At 48.7% G+C, this 16889-nt stretch overlaps 1 protein-coding gene across 2 annotated transcripts in view; it reads left to right on the forward strand.

Moving 5' to 3' along the window:
• Positions 1 to 16889, forward strand: part of ADAMTS16 (ADAM metallopeptidase with thrombospondin type 1 motif 16) — a 156933-nt gene that overhangs the window by 92371 nt on the left and 47673 nt on the right. For both annotated transcript variants that reach the window (XM_010970363.3, XM_074355981.1), the window contains exon 17: positions 1630 to 1768. In XM_010970363.3, coding sequence (XP_010968665.3) covers positions 1630 to 1768 — 139 coding nt within the window. The remainder of the gene's footprint in view (positions 1 to 1629; positions 1769 to 16889) is intronic.

Below are 16889 nucleotides of genomic sequence, written 5' to 3' on the forward strand. Positions count from 1 at the left end.
TTTAATCATCTCTGAAAACATCAGATGAGTGATGGAATTCATGTTTATGCACATCACGCAGTTCCCATTTTTGCATCTTTATCTGTGGATTTGGGCAAAAGTCTGCTTCTCTCCTGTAAGCTCTGTGGCTGTGAGAAGCAGTCACTGTTGGCTCCCTGGCTGCGCCTGCTTGGGTGGGATCAGCATTCCGCTAAGTCCTGTGGAAATGGGAGATGAGAATGCATCACACGGGCCCGGTGCCAGGCAGGGGGTCACACACTCCCCTCCTAGGCAGCCCTTCTGTGTTCTTGCCAGAGCTCAGAGGCTCACAAGATCCAGATGGGCGTCTTCTAACAAAGTAATTTGTCCCCATGGGACTGGGCAGATGGTGGCAACAGGCGACGGACGTGCAAATTCTCCACTTTTGCATATTTCTGTGCACATTTAAAGAAAAGACTTGGTTCAAAAGCTGCCCCCTCCACCCTCACCTAAGTGTGCAGGTGCGAGCCGCCCAGACGCCCTCCACCTGCTCCCCTTCCTGCAGCCCCGTCCTGCGGTCCCTGTGTCTTCCTGGGAGCTATCTCATCACACCTCCCGCCTCCACCTCCCGTCGGCCTTGAGCTGCCCCCGCCCCTTTATAACCCTGTTCACCCTGAATCCTTGCCGGGTCATTTCTCTCCCACCATGGGGGCGTTCAGCTTGATGCTCATGGAGAGAGAGAGATGGGTCAGGGTCGAAAGTGATAGCAGCTTATTGGGACTTTCCTGGAGGAAGAAGAGTTAACGGGGATTCAGAGTGTCAGGTGGCAGCCGCTTAGTGGCCGTGCCGTGCGGCCACGTGTCCGGGGCTCCTGCCTGTCCCGCTGCATCTTCCCCAGCTAGACGTGAGCCGTGTCATCTGGGGGAGAGAGAGCTGTGGTGCTGGACTCAGGGAAGGCCCAGGGACTTTATCTACCGGAACGTCACATCCAGGACCAGGGAGGCTCCGAGGCTCAGAGATGGGGTTCCTATCAACAGGCTAATGGTGAGGTTTCCAAAAAGCTTCCCACTGGGAGCAGGGGATCTGATACCTGCAGGAGGGAAAAGGTCACTGGTCCATGCGATCGGGTTTCCAGACAGGAGGGGCGGAGTCCAGTACAATTCCACGTGCTAGTGTGGTCCCAGGTGTGCCCAGCCTGAGAAATCATCTTTTCTCCTGGAGCCACACAGTGCACGTCAGGAGGCAAACGACCTCTGTATCCGGTCGCAGGAGGAAGTCCTCAGACTCAGCTTTGATCCTGCCTGGATGGCATCCACTTGCTGTTCCGGGCTGTTGCGACCTGGCTAGGAAGCGTGAAGGAGGTTTTAGGTATCACTTTCTGATTTTCTCAGACGGAGAGGATTGGCAGGAAGGAAGCACGGAGGGAAGAAACCGATACCCTTGTCAGGCTGTAGAGGCTACGGGGGAGGCCCTAGGCATGAGGCAGAGGAGCTGGTAGCGGGGAGTCTGTTCCTGCTTAGAAGGTGAATGCGAACTTTGGAGGACTTGTATTTTATCTTCATCTTCACCTTTTTGTTGATATCGCTGATGCTTCAAGTCATTTAAAACAAATTAGCTCCTGTTTATCGGTCCCACTTTAACTCGTTTCCTTTCCCCTTTCTTGGTTTGCAGCTTCTGCTTCAGGGAAGGAACCCGGGCATCGCCTGGGAGTACTCGGTGCCACGGCGGGCGGGTGAGAGGAAGCTCGGCGTCCAGCCCAGCTACACGTGGGCCACTGTCCGCTCCGAGTGCTCCGTCTCCTGCGGAGGGGGTAGGTCGCTTCCCGCCGCCGTCCTGGTGGTGGGCACGGGGCGGTCCGCACTGGTCCTCCTCACGCCCCGGGGGGAGCCCAGTGGAGAGCAGTGGTGCAGAGCATCACCGAAAGCCTGAGCCACTCTCTCCCATCTAGCTACGTCAGCGTGTGGCCTCGAGGAGGCGGCTCAGTGAACTGGCTTCTGCTTTTCATCTAACAGAAGATCTTTTAAAGGGTAACTTTGCTATCTGAGATTATTCAGATGACAGTCACACAAATGATTATATAGCTCATGTTGGTGAGAAGCAGACACTTGCTTGGAAACTACAGTGGTCCAGGGTGAGGTTTTTATCAAATGGCATTGTTCAAAAGTATTGGAAAGGAATCTGCTGTAAAGTTATATACCTAAATTCACTCAGAAAGTGTAAGAATTTTAGGAAAGTTGCAATGAAAATGACAAGAAACAATACATCACAAAGAAGAATTTCACCTGATAGCAGATGGCTTTATCGTGGTGATACCACAGCAATTTTAAGCCCATGTCTAAACTGATAAAGCCGGCTCACTGGGAGGACTTCCAGCCAGAGCCAGTGTGTAGTATCTGGAGAAGGGTGGGGAGGAAATATTTGCACATTTAGAAACAAATTACTAAGTTCCATCTGACATAAAAACCAGACAAGTTTCCACATGGACAAATGGATTCAGCTTTGTGCATTCTGGGTTTTTGTAATTAAGAAATTAATTTAGACAGTACTAGATATTTAAGTAAAAGATAATGGCACATGAATGTGAATCGCACAAAGACTCTAAAGAATGAATAAGGAAAAAATAAGTGAACTCATGCATTTATAGTTGCTCCAAATGAGATGGAGAAAATAAAGGAAAACAGAAAGAGTAACAAAAAAAAAGAGTCTGAAAAGTTAACACTACAAATCTGACGTGTGTTAACTCTTCCCATTGTGAACTAAGAATGAAATATTTAAATCATATATAAATTCTGACATTAAATGCTTTCTAAGGAAAGGGTAGAATTCCCTTCTGTCCAGCAGAGTGCAAGCAAATGGCTCTAATGACCTAGAGAAACACGTGGGCGACCTGCCCAGGCCATGAGCCCATGTAGGAGAAAAAGGAGAGCAGAACCACATCCGCGGGCATCTATGGGTGCGACGTGGGAAAACCAGTCTCCATTCCTGCTCACTTCCCGTCCTTTCCCCTGCTGCTCTTAGAGCCACGCCCCACGACTCTGTGGTTCACACTGGCTATGCTTGATTTTATCTGTCCGTTTAGAGTATCTAAAAGCATTTGATTAGAATAATAGTCGAATTGTAAAGCCTTGTATTTATGTAAGGACATGACTTGAGAACTCTCGCTGGTAGCTTTCCGTTTGCTGAAATGTGTGTGCTGAGTCCCGTGGCAGCCCTGTAAGGATGGCTGGTCAGGGAGCGTATTCCGTCAGGACAGTTTCCCTCGTGCTTTCCCTTAAGAGTGAGTTATATAGAGGGAGACTCGGTTTCCTGCGCTGTGACCGAGTCACTTGTCTCAGGATCCTGAAAACACCGCATGAATGATCAGCATGCTTGCACATCACCTAACTGCCCCTAAAGAATGATTCTCACATTGTTTCTAGAGGAAATCAACCCACAGCCCATTCCCTGATCGTTTGCCTGAAGGGTGGCTCGGCAGGGTCCACGGGGGGGGGGGGGGGGCTGCTGGTTTTCAGTGTGGATGGAACATTCCTGGGGAATCAGGGTTTCTCAGTCCAACACCTGGAAGGCACGTGGGACGCCGTTATCACCGTGTGTAGGATGTGGCTCTTCTGAATGATCCTCCAGTGGAAACCGAGGTGCCTTCCAGCTCCCAGGACTCAGCATCTAATCAGAGCGTCCGCTCACAGGCCCCGTGTGAGCACTGGGAAAGGGCCCTTTGGAAACCCTGTGGGCTTGCACTGAGGTGGACCCTCCTTGTCTCCTAAAAGGATGGAAGCACAGCCTCACTCTCCCTTCTCTCTCTCTCTCCTCTCGCGCGCCCTCCGGGATTTTCTTATTTTCTGCACGAGCAAGAGGGAAATAAGCACCACGTTACTGGAGTTACTTGAGCACCCGCTGTGTCTCGTCACATCCACGGCCCTGGGGAGCCCTCAGCATGGCTTGCAAGTAGGAAGACCCTGCACAGGCCGGAGGCCCCGGTCAGGTTCAGGTCTCCCTCATTTTATCTGCATGCTTTGTATTTCAAAGATTTGTACTTGCAGAGACCTCCCAATAACCTGGATTCTGAGCTTCCAGAACATCTTTTACTTAACTCTCTTCTTGTGACTTTAATGTCCACAAAGAGGTCTTTAAAGGAACCAGTCAGGGGATTAATGAACGCGCAGGAGACACCTAGGAATTCCCCCAGCTCTTGCAGAAACAGCTCCGGGCATCAGCCAAGGAAGGGCCCCCGTGTCCTTGTCTGTTCTCGTGGGCCCATCTCTCTGCAGAAGGTGAGACTTATGGACGGACCCAGGGCACACGGTGCCTCTCGTCCTCTTTTCTGACAGCTGCATCTGCTCTTTTTCCCTTTCCACCCACTTTTATGATCCAACCACAGGGGTTTATTTTGGGAGTCCTGCTTGGCTGTGCCCTGACTGGGGCACTGGGGACAGGGTGAGGACCCACGAGGTGGGACACTCAGCCCAGAGTACTGGGGTGGGGGGTAGGAAACACCTCAGCTGATCGTGTCCGACTCTAAGGCAGAGACTTTTAGATGTGGCAGTGGCTGTGGAATGGCATCAGCCATTTCTCAAAGTTACAGATGCTGCACTTTAAAAAAATCAGCCTCTGTGATCTATCTGGTTCTGTGTATTTCAAATAGTAACTAATTCCAAACCTCTGACTTACTTCCAAGTGAAAAGACTTACTAAGACTTGGCTTATAGCTTTGTTTAATCTCTCCAATACGCAGCATCCAGTGTCTGGGGACGTTCATCTTCTTCCAAATGAAAATGTTCTGATTCACAGTGAGCTCCTCAGGCAAATCGTGACGCTGGCCTGTGAATCGAGCTCCCTTACGCTTTCCAGGCTCATTCTCTTCACCACCGACAGGTATTTCTAGGGCTTCAACTTCAGTTAGTTTAGCGGTTAGGTTTAGAAAATGGGAGAAATATGAATTAGCAACCTTGCCATTGTTTTGTTGACATGAACGCACTCAGTCATTCATCCAGTCACTGTTCAGTCAGCAAATGTGTATTGGTGCCAGTCTGAACCTCAGACTGTTCAAAACCACGTGGGGAAAATGTAGAGACCTTTGCTTAGTTCCCTCCGTCTCCGAATTGGATGATGGAACACCAGGGTCTCTGTTGCTGAGTGGCTAATTGGCATCACGGCCAGTTGGAACGTGGTGCCTCCGTGCATCCCAACCAAGGCCTTAGTGCTTCCGCCCAGCAATTCCAGGCACGGTGCTGAATTCTGAGTCTATAGAGAAAAAACATACAGGCTGGCCCTGTCCTCAAAACCATGCGGTCTGGAGGATGGAGTTATAACATACACATCCGTAACACGCGAGATTGTAAACTGTGGTGTGCAGAGGTCCATGAGAATTCAGAGGGGACCCCAGGAACATGGTGCAGAGAGTGACGGGTTAGCTGCATTTGAGTATCTGTCGTAGTCAGAGGGGGAGGTCTGAGACAGCGCTCGAATATCCACACTTCATACCACTCATCTAATTGGCTAAAAGTCAGCTTACCTTTTTCACAGGAACTGCTTCATATTAGATCCACCCCCATCCCCACCTTCCGAGCATCCTTATGTGTTCTGAATCTTAAGAGCACATTTTATTTTGCAAAACTTTACCTAAAGGCTTGAGCTTGTCCTTCTAGGTCCCAGAGAGCAACTGAAATGATTCTGGCTTTTTCCTCCCTGCCTCGGGTCGCCTTTGAGCCAAGTTCATAAAAACACTTCTATGCCTTTTATGAAGACCCTGATAAATTACAAAATACACCCCCTTCTTTAGTCCCCCTGCCTCTCAAGAAAGCAGAGGAGAGGGAAAACAAGTTCATCCCCTGTAGAGGGGATGCTTCCCTGGGGGACCTGGACTGTGTGCTGTCCACTCTTGTCCATTTCTTCAAGTGCCCCCCACGGTCCAGGGTGAGGTGGAGAAGCCATCTCATCCACTCTTCCCAAGAAGCAGGAACCCTTCCCTAGTCCCAGTCTCCCCGCTTCCTGCAGACCTCCCCTCATCAGGGGCATTGAGTTCAAGTCCTGTCCCAGGTCCAGCCCCTCTCACACGCCCACGGTGGCCACGTGGTCCCGGCAGGCTCCCCTCCCCTCCCTTCCCGCGGTGGACGCGTGTGCACATGTGGGTTTCAAGTCCTGCTGCCTGCTTTTCTGGTAACCAAACCTGGAACCTTAAAGATGCTAATACCTACAGCAAGGTGAGCGGCATGTGCCGCTGTCCTTTCGGACAGGTCAGTGCTGTCAGGGAAATCGGATAGTTGGGCCAGTTTCTTGCTAAGCAGAACAGACACACAAGGATGTCACAGACATCCGTAAATGACCATCATCACCACCCTCCAAGCTCTGGTGTGCTTTAGGGTGCCATGTGCACGGCATGACCATGCCAGGCAGAGCTGTCACTGAAGCACGCCCAGGAATCACTTAGACCCTGAGCTGTTCCCAGGAATTCACACCCACTCTGCTTTCCTGGAGTTACCTTCCCTCCTCCGCTTCCAGGATCCTTCCACATGCAGGCGTTACATGTCCGTGATACATTTAGCACTTGTGGCAGAGATGATGTATGCGTCTCGTGAAAACACATGCTTTGTTTGTGGGATATTTTCCAGGTTTCTGTGTAGTCTTACTTAAATGATTGGTTTCATTTCCTTTACAAAAGAAGAAGGCTTTTGGCAACAGTTGGGATTCATGCCATCTTTAGAATTACTGAAAACATAGAGATTCTTTGATATAATCCCAGTCTTTAAAACTGAATACCACTCTTCCAGCTACTGGCAAAATATGAAGATTTTTTTCAGTGATTCCCAAAGAGCTGGCCAGAGCTGGCTTCCGTAAAACGAATCTGAGGACATCACTCACTAAACTCGCACCTTCCGTGGCCGGGGTCCAGCTCTGGGCTCTCCCCAGTTAAAGGATTCTTCTCTCTGACTTTCTTCCTTTCTTCTTTGAATTTTATACACTTCTTCTCTCTTATCTATTAATACGGACCATTTCGGGAGTTTGGCGGCTGTGGACATTCCCGTGGACCATGTGATTTTTCTTTCTGACAAAGAGTTGAGAGGGGGTAAGCACCGTCGAGAAATGGCTTTACAGATGCGCCCTCAGTCAGAGAAGCGATACCTGAGTCCCCGTGAACACTCAGCTAGGTGGCCGAGGAGACCCCCTCCACAGGAAACTCTTATGAAAACATAATTACCGAAAACCTAGTGTAAAAATAGAACCTGGATACCTTTGGGCCTATGGCTGTCAGTATTTTTATTTTCTCACGATATCCAGATGTTTGGAAACAAAGGGAGAAACATTTACATTCACCTTGTATCTACTACTGTTTATGTGGAACATTAGTTTATTTTATTGAAGTGTAGTCAGTTACAGTGTGTCAGTTTCTGGGGTGCCGCTCAGTGCCCCAGCCATACGTATACATACTTATATTCATTTTCATGTTCTTTCTCATTATCGGTTACTACAAGACATTGAATATAGTTCCCTGTGCTTGCAGAAGAAATTTGTTTTTTATCTGTTTTACATATAGTAGTTAACATTACTTTTTAATTAAAACCTCGAGCATCCCTGCTGCCTACAAACAGATTTGACCTCCAAAATTCATCCGCCCTTGGTGCACTGCTGAACTGCTAGGTCCCTGACCATCTGAGTGTGGGATAAAGCACAGTGCCTAGTGTCCCCAGGCTCAGTCCCAGGGGAGATCTTGTCTTTTGGAAAATGCTATGACTCGATCTGAGATCCAGAGCCTGGAGCGGGCCCCAGCAGCCTCAGATCGGCAGGCAAGTAAGTCCCCGCCTGGTCAGGGCCCGCGTTGATGCCTGAGGGCCTGCACCGGGGATGGTGCACACCTGGGAGGAGGTGTGCACACTCCTCTTTGATGCCTGAGGTCGCTAAGGAGCCGTGGGGTCAAGGCAGTGTGCAGTAGAGCCTGGCCGGTTCAGTTTTGGTAGTCTGGGGTCTGGGCGTCGCTGGCCCACCCGGCAGGCACCGGGCGCATAGTGTTTCATCTGTCCGTCTGTGTGTGTCCGTGCGCCCAGCACACCTGCAGCCTGCAGGCCGGAGGCCCCACAGCCCGCCTTGGCTTCACCCCTTCATTCCCCATCTGACTTCATCTCCATGGAAACAAAATGCAGAGACATGGGGTGCATGTCTCCTTTTGCAAATGCAGAAACAGTGGTGAATGGCCACGTTGTGACTGGAAGGGTGTTTTTTATGGAGGCACCTGAGTGAGCCAACGCAGAAGGCCCGGGCTCTGGGCACTCGCCTGGCAGTAAAGAGGTGTCCTGCAGACGGAAGAATCTGTGACACGCGTCCTCACCCCTCATCATCCCCGAAGCTACTGGGCTGAGCGCTGCCTCAGCCTTTCTCTCCCTCGCTTTAGTTTTGATTCTGTTCTGCACCAGTTTCATTTCTGTGAGGTTTCTCAGTGTTTTGAACATTCCTTGGGTCTGAGGAAGGGCTCTCTGTAGCCCAGGTGCGCTGTCCCCTGCACGTCTGGTCCGCCTTCACCGTGCTCTGCCCACCAGCTGTCCGCTCCGGGAGGCCCTGGGGGGCAGGCCGCGGTCCCCGCGCCCGAGAGCAGCAGCGCTGTCCGCTTCCCTGCCCAGGAGTGTGTCTCCCTGGTCCTGTTGCACCTGACGTCTGACGTGGGTTCACGTCTGTTTCTGTTACTTGCTACATTCTCCCCGAGGTTTAGATTCTGTGACATCTTTGGTGGTGGTTTTGGTGAGGTTTGCGTTCGTTACTAGCTGCTGTGACCTCAGGGTTTAGCCCAGTGCCCAGCGCATCCGCGGCACCATGGACGAATGCAGAATCTCAACCACTTCTTGATTCATAAATACGTGAAGGCCGTGTCTGGAAATGGGGAGGTGGGTCGGCCTGCTGTGAACCCCTGGGGCGGCTTCCCGGGGCGGCCTCAGGCCCCTGGCCGCCTGCTCCTGGCCATGAAGAAGGGAGCAGGGCTTCGAATTCAAGTTCCCTTACTGCCAGTCTTATACCCAGCTCCCCGCAAGATACAGTTTAAGAAATGGTCCTCCAGGACAGGAAGAGCTCTGGAACAGAGAATGCTGTGAATCCTTTTCTAGCTCAAGTGAAAATCAAACAAGGGGTTAACATTTCCACACTGCGCATCACGTTGGGCAGAAGGATCAGGCCAGGCGGTAAGCCGTCATGTAAAGGCTGGAACACGTGGTGTGGGGTTTCGGCCAGACTGCCAGGGGCCGCGTGCCGGCCCAGCCTCTTTGAGACTCTTGACCTTCTGAGCTACTTAAGCCTTTTACGCCTCCGTGAGCCCATCTATAAAATAAGGATAATAATGTAATTGACAGGATAGGGCTCCTTGAAGGATCAGAGGCGAGAATGCCTGTAAACCCCGAACACTTAGTCTGGCCAAACAGACGTCAGCATCTCTGCTTTCCGTTAGCGTCACAGCTTTGCTTAAGAACTTGGACCATTTAAGCCCCTCAGCTCGTACAGCAGGAGGGGGTTTCACCATGGTGCTCGTCACATGGGCCCAGGCAGGGCTGAGGGACACGGCCCTCCTGATTCTGGACTGCGCCGCCGTCTTCAGTGTCACGGGCGCTGTGGTACACACGTGTGCGCAGGCACGTGTGGTGCACACGCACACACTCGGAGAGGCGTGTGCAGCGTGTCTGGTGTGTCCGTGCCCACGGAGCGCGCAGGCTGGCGGCTCCGGACGAGCGGGCGAAGCTGCAGGAAGTGCTGCCTCGGGGCTTCCGTCTGGGTGGGGGATGAGCTCGCTTCGCTTCTGCAGCACTGAAAGATGATGGAGGGAAGTGGTCTTGCAAGATGCCTTCTGATTGCCCGGGCTCCTGGTGGGGCGCGCCTCTCCCGGGCGGACGCAGGTCAGCACGTGGAGTCCAGTCCTGGCACGTGGTGTTTCCGGCAGCCCGTGGGCCTGTCCACAGTGGCAGCCTCGATCTCCTGACCTGGCAGAGACCTTTGTCCCTACGGGACGCCCCAGACTGTGGTTCCACGGGCGCTCTGACATCGGTCTGAGGGATTTTGTTCTCCCTGTCTCCATCCAGCCTGCCGTCCTAGTGTCTGTCTTTGACAACATGCCAGCCTGTAAGCCGTCCAGATCCCAGAACTGAGAACTTTAGGTCCAGGTGAATGCCCATCCCAAGATCCTGGGTGTGCAGATCACATGCATCTTGTGAGCAAAGTCTCTGATTAAGGACCCAAGGAAAACCCTGTGACACGCAGGCACAGACACTGCCCACAAGCACGAGGGCTGTTTCTTTTGGTTCATGTTTAGTTCACCAGTTTTCCTCCAGGTGAGGTTGCTGGACAGCTGGAATAGAGATCAGCCCGATGTAATGAGTAGACGGCAGAAAAGTGGGAGCTGGAGAGTGGACCCAGAGGGAGCGCATACGGGAGAACTGATCTGAGAGGAGCCATCCAGAAATAAAGGGACAAAATCAGGGAGATGGAAAGACATGCAGGTGATCTTGGCCAGGCCCGTGGGCTCAGATTTTCAGTTCTCAAGTGAAGCAGACCTTCTGATCTCATGAGATTCTCTACAGCCCTGGACTAACTGTGAAATATAGTTCCTCAAAGCATAATCGGAACCTTTCCCCAAGCAGCCGGGCGTGTTTTTGACACCTGGGATGCACCTGCAGCCAGCCTTCCGCCTGCCCTCTGCTGAGGAGGGACCCTGAGCAGGCCCAGCACCCTGGGGTGCGTGTGTGGTGTGTGTTTGACGAGGCCTCTGATACACTTTCTGGTGTGATTTTCCGTGTCAATCAACAATTACCAGACGGATCAAAAAAGAAACCAGAATGTCAGCTCCTCCTGCCCTGGTCTCTCAGGCTTTCGACGCTGAGTCTTCTAGGGGCAAAGAGCAGGAAGGGGAAGGAGAGGCCAGATCAGGTGGGCAGACAGGCTGCAGGCCAACAGGAGGTCAGGTGAGAGTCACCTGGGAGGTCAGGCCCCTCCTGCCGCATCCCTCATGGCCCTGTGTCCTTGAGAGAAGACTGCCCAGGATGTCAGCAAGAGGGGGTGTGCATTTTCATGAAGGCCTCAATCTGTAGATGTTGGAATTCTGTTTTATTACAAATGTCTTAAACATGGAAAATAGAGAAGATAAATTGTCCTCTGCCCCAAAGTCACTGCCAACGTTTTAATAAATCCTGTTCCATCTCTCCTCCCCACGTTCAGGTTTACAGGTATGTGCCCTCCTTTAGAAGTTCCTTCAGTAATCTTTCCTCGTGTTAATCACATCCTCTGTAGCCATCATTTGCAAAGAGTTCCTCCTTGTGTATTAAGTCAATAGCTCATTTTTAATGTGGGAGTTCACATTCTTGAGCAAATATATTCAAGCACTATTGATTCTTTCATTGACCTAAAACAATTAATAGCCAGTTACTTTAGCAGCAAAATGGGTTTATCAGGGACCAGCAAAGAACTGCAGTTCTGGACATGCAGTTGATGTCCAACTACAGGCAAGTCCAGAGAACAGAGAAGAGGAACGCTTCTACAGAGGAGAAGAGGGAGCTGAGGGGGCTGTTCTAAAAAAAAAACTTTATTGGAGGAAACTGGGTGTTTGAAGTATAGTGACTTTTCATTGGCTGAGTTGCGGCAGTTTCTCATTGGCTGGGCTGTTGCCAGGCAAGGAGAACTTCCTTTCTTCTGCTTCTAGTGAAGGAATGACTTTCTTCCTGTTGGAGATGCGAGGTGCCTCTCCTCCAGTTGGTAATGCAGTTGACGTCGCGTGGTAGGGATGAGCCCTCCCCCTTCTGGCCTCCTGACTCCATTTTAAATGAGGTTTCTGTTTATTTTCATACTTCATATGAACTGTAAATAGTGAATCCTTCCTTTTGCCTCCAAAATTTCCCTAGAAATGACACATTTTGGCTCTACTTTTTTGGAGAGTATTTGGAAGGGGTAGTTCCTAAAAGACTAAGATGGTTTCTCTTGGGAAAATGCTACTTATAAATAGCTTGGACACCCCTCCCCTTTTGTGTGTTTGTGGGCACAGTTTGATCAGCAGCATGAGCTCTGAGACACGGAGTATAAAGATCCTGATTTCACTTTCACAAACCTAGGGTCCCACCCGTTTAAGGACACTTGATGCAAAGTTATGTGGAAAATAACTGAGATGTATTGTTGTTGGCATTGTAGGATCCCAGGCCAGCATTATCATCACTTTAAGATTTGATAGGAATTCCCACCCCTGACCCGCTTAATCAGAAACCTTAGGGACAAGGAAGGGTGGACCAGCAGACTGCTTTACTAAGAGCTCCAGCGGTGGTCTTGAAACCTTTGAGAACTGCTGGTTCAGGGAGCCCCTTTCAATTGTGTTTCTCCCGGGAGACTTCTTTCCAAACACATTGTATGCAAACCCACTGGCTAGGGCTAGCCCCCTGCCCAGAGCCCCCAGAACCCCGCCCCCACAGGCATCTCTGAGTCCCTGGTATTCAAGGATCACAAGGGAGGACCACGTCCCTGGGAAGAGCTGGTTCTAAAAGAATAGCAGTAACTTCACTGAGTACTGCACTTAATTTTTAAATGTCAGTCCGATTTCCCACCAGGGACTGTGATGGTCAAAGGTCCCTGCTTTGTGCTCTTTGGAAGGTGAGGTAAGATGACCTTAGTGGATGAGTGGGAGAATTGAAGACAAGAACTTTCCTGGCAAACACCCAGGATGAGAGTCTGGGGACCCATGTGATTTTAATCGTGGTTTTGTAAAAGGAGGGGAGAGGTTCCTGCTAACTGGACCCACGCCCCCCTGATCCTTGTAGATTATAGATTAAAGGCAACACTTTAACTGCCCTCCGAAGCCGGCTGGAAGCCAGACCAAGTATGGCGTCCTGCTGTAATCGGTTCCGAGTGTCTCTCCGCACCAGCTACTTCTGCACATACAGGTAGACAGCCTCCATCCTCCATGCCAGCGGGTTACATCAAATGTGAATATCAGCCCGTTCCCACCAGCCCGCAGCAAAAGTCCCTGCTACTCATTCTCTCGGGTTCTCCTTCCCCAAGGAGACACCCTGCCTTCCCACACCTGATTCTCCACTGATACTCTCTACCCACTACCCACCAAACACACTTCTCACCACCAAACGTACCCTTTCTCTCGCTCAGGGTCACTCTGCCCCCCTTCACCCCAGATACGCTCAGGCCTCCTCAGTCTTAGAGTGACTCTTCTTTCATTCCCTCACTCTTCACTTTTTCTCTCTCACCTTTCATTGCCAAACTTTCCATGAGAGTAATCTTCACGTCCTGCTCTGTTCCCAGCCGGGAGCCACCTGCTGCTTATCCCACCTGCCTCACAGTTCATTTCTGAGAGCGCGTCCAGCCATGACCACCACCCTGTCACAAACCACGTCGCAGCCCTTTCTCAGTCCCCTCTTCCTGGCCTCCCCGCAGGCCTCTTCACAGTCACCCCCTCATCACTTCAGACTTTCTCTGCCCTTAATTTCCACCATCTGTCTGGCCCATTTGCCTCCTTCCATTATGAGCACATTCTTCTCCCTGGTTGTGTCTCTCAGGGTCCTTCAGTGTACCGCAAAGCCACCACCTGTGTCTCTGTGGCCTCCCCTAGAGTACTGGTTTGCCCTCAGGCCTTTCCCCATCATCACTACTCAGGATGGTCTTTTGATAGAAATCTCCACGCTCTTCTTAGTCTCCCACCAGTGACAGCTGCTGGACACATTCACTTGGATTGCAACCCCCAGAGCAAATTCTACCATCTCAGCAACAGGCATTGTTTCCTCTTTGTTTTAAAGATCTCTCTGGTCTTTCTGGACTCAGCCTGTGTCCATTTTTCTACTTAACAAGAGTCTGTCATCATCCTTCTCTAGCTCTTTCTCTCCACCTCCAATAGTCAAGAGACTCATTTCATGTCTGTTCGCTTGAGTCTTCTAGAATATATAGATACGGATAGATCTAGACATCTCGGTATATGGTCATACACACACACACATATATATATATACACACATATGTATACACATATATATATATACACGTATAGATAGCAGTCTCTCTCCTGCTGTCATGTTCATATTCCTTATTCTTTTATCTTGTCTAATTGTGTGGGCCAGTATTTCCAAAATGACCTTAACTAAAGTGATAATATTTTTTTTTTCTTATCCCTGACCTTTTGGGAATGTTTCTAGTGTTTACCATAACTGTGGCTTCTAGGTTTAAATAAACATGTAAATATTTATCTGCCTGTCTAGATAGACAGATGCAGATATGCACACACATAAACTCATGCAAATATACAAATATATAGATGAGAGTAGATACTCACCAGTTGTCTATTTTATAAACATTTTTGCCAAAATCGAGGCAGAATTTGTCACATGCTGAACTGTGTTACATTTGTGGTAAACTTTATGTTTGTTCTTTAATCTATTAAAAGGGTGAAATATATTAGCCAATTTTCCAAGTACTGAACCATTCTTATGTTCCTACTAGGGATTACTATCAGTGACGTCAGGGGTTTTGCTTTCCCCATTGCTACTTGATTCTGCCTCTCTTAATTTATTTGGTATTTTTTACATTAATATTCCCAAGTACTATTGAGCTATAGTTTTTCTTTACATGCTAAAATATACGAAATTGTTTTAAATGGTGTAAACCTTTCTTTTTTGTATGCTCTATTTAAACAGGTATCTATTTTATCTACACTTGGTAGAATTTACTTGAAGCATCTAAAGCTGTTGCTTTTTCAGGAGTTTGATCTTTGATAATTTTTTTATATTATGTATGGTAATTAGGCCACTTAGGTTATTTATCTTTTTTAGGGGTAGTTTTGCTAATTAAGCAAGCCATCTTTTTCTGTGGGATTTTAAATAGAATTTTTATATATTTGAACAAAGTGCCTTGATGGAATCATTTTTATTTTTTTCTACCTGCACATATTTTCTTACTCTCATTTCTTATCTTGCATATTCATGCTGATTGTTTATTTTCTTCACTAAGTTAGTATGTCAATGACTGCTCAGCCAGGAACACAGAAACCGTCCTAGGGACCTCAAGCAGGAAGGTATTTAATATGAAGGATCATTTGCTCACAAAATGCTTGGAAAGGTTGGGGGAGGAAAGGTCAGAGAGAGACGCACGTAGCTCTCCGAGTTGCTCCAGCTGTTAAACAGGTGGAAGGTGTAGGACATTCCAGGAATCGCTGGTGAGGGTTTGAGCTAAGCTAGCACTGGAGCAGGTGATCCCCAGGACAATGTCTGGAGATGACAGCAGACCCCACATCTGCCAAAGCCAAGGGCATAGCACCGCGGCCGGGGACGTGATGCTGTGGTTCGTCCTCCCTCTGCTCCCACATCCTGTGCTCATGACTCTCACTGGGATCTACCCGACAGCCTCGAGACAGGAGATGCAGAGACTGCAGCCCCAACACCAGCCCCGTCATCCAGGGAGAACGAGGAAGAGGGCAGTGCACTGGGGTGCAGGTTGTTATGTTTGAGGACCACCCCTCTCCCCAAAAAGATCAGCTCTTGGACTTACCATGTTCTCTTTGCTAACATGTGGACTTCTGCTCCACACTTTCATCTACATTCAAATATACTGATGTCTGTTCATTTTCTAATATACTGACTTCTGTTCCAATCTGTATAATTCCTTCTCTTTGCTTCCTTGAGCTGTCCTTTTCTCTAACATCCTAGTTAGGTATTAAGTTCATTTATTTCCATTCATATCTATCGTTATCAATATAAGTATTTAAGACCATGAAATGCCTTCTGAATCTTACTTTTAGCTACACATCACAAATTCTGTTTTATAGCATTTCCTTCATTAGTCATTTCCTAGAATGAATTTTACTGTGAACCTGATGACCACTGTCCTTTTTTATTCTCTTTCCACTAACTGCTAAAAATTTCCAGGCAACTCTTTACATTTTCCCTGTCTTTTCCTAACCATATAATTTCTTCCTTATCTGCTCGTGATCTGTTATGTTCTCACCCAAAGACTGCACTGTCCCTCGGAGGGGACACTTGGAAATGGGTGTGGGCGTTTTGGTTGCCATGGTGAGTGGGGGTAGGTAGTGATAGGCATCTGGTGGGCAGGATCCAAGGATGCTAAAAGTCTTCCAATACGGGCAACCACGCTGCACAGCAAGTCCTATTGTGACCTAAGATGCCAGTAATTCCCACTAGGGAAAATGAAAGGTCTCCAATGGCCCCAGCTAAAAAAAGTAACTGGTGGAGTCAGAACTTGGACATGCGTTGGACAAATTCAGTGTCTTCCTTCTGACTATATTCTTTCTAGCACATTGTTACTATGTTACTCCATGACTGACTAGCAGTAGATTCCCCTCTTATCCAAGTAAAGGCAACAATTTGGCTATGTCGCTGACACTGAGGCCAAACAAAGGTCTCCAGTAAGAAAGAAAAATAAGTACGTTAATGAGGTAAAATTCTGTTTCTATTTCAAAGCAAAACAGTGTCCTGTTTGCTTGATTAAAAGCCTATACCTTGCTCAGAACCATTAGTGATTGTTAAGGCCTGATTCCTTCTCGAGCGTAAGGACTGAATTTCATGTGTCTTCAGTTTCAAAACTGGAAACCAAACTGAAGTCGTTATTTATAGAGTCACACCTCCTGAAAAGCCAGAAGACTTTGGTTAAAGAATTTTAAAAAATGGACTTCTAAATTGTCATTTAAGTGGAAAGGAAAGATTAATTCCTTCTCTATTTATGAGAACTGACCACTAACAGTTTGGGAAAAGCGTGCCCTCGCTCAGTACGTCCTCATGTAAATTGGGTTATCAGATTATCTGGCTTAATTTAAGGGAGTTCACAAGATTCTGTACAGAATAGCTATAAAATGACACGTGTTTCTTTTTCTCTAACTTAATAGTCTCTTATTCCCTGTTAGCAAGTGGAAAAATAGGTTCAGAAAACACTGATTCAGATTTCATCTCTGCATTGATATATGGTGAGTCATCT

Source organism: Camelus bactrianus, chromosome 3 (assembly GCF_048773025.1).
Source record: "Camelus bactrianus isolate YW-2024 breed Bactrian camel chromosome 3, ASM4877302v1, whole genome shotgun sequence".
NCBI lineage: Eukaryota > Metazoa > Chordata > Mammalia > Artiodactyla > Camelidae > Camelus > Camelus bactrianus.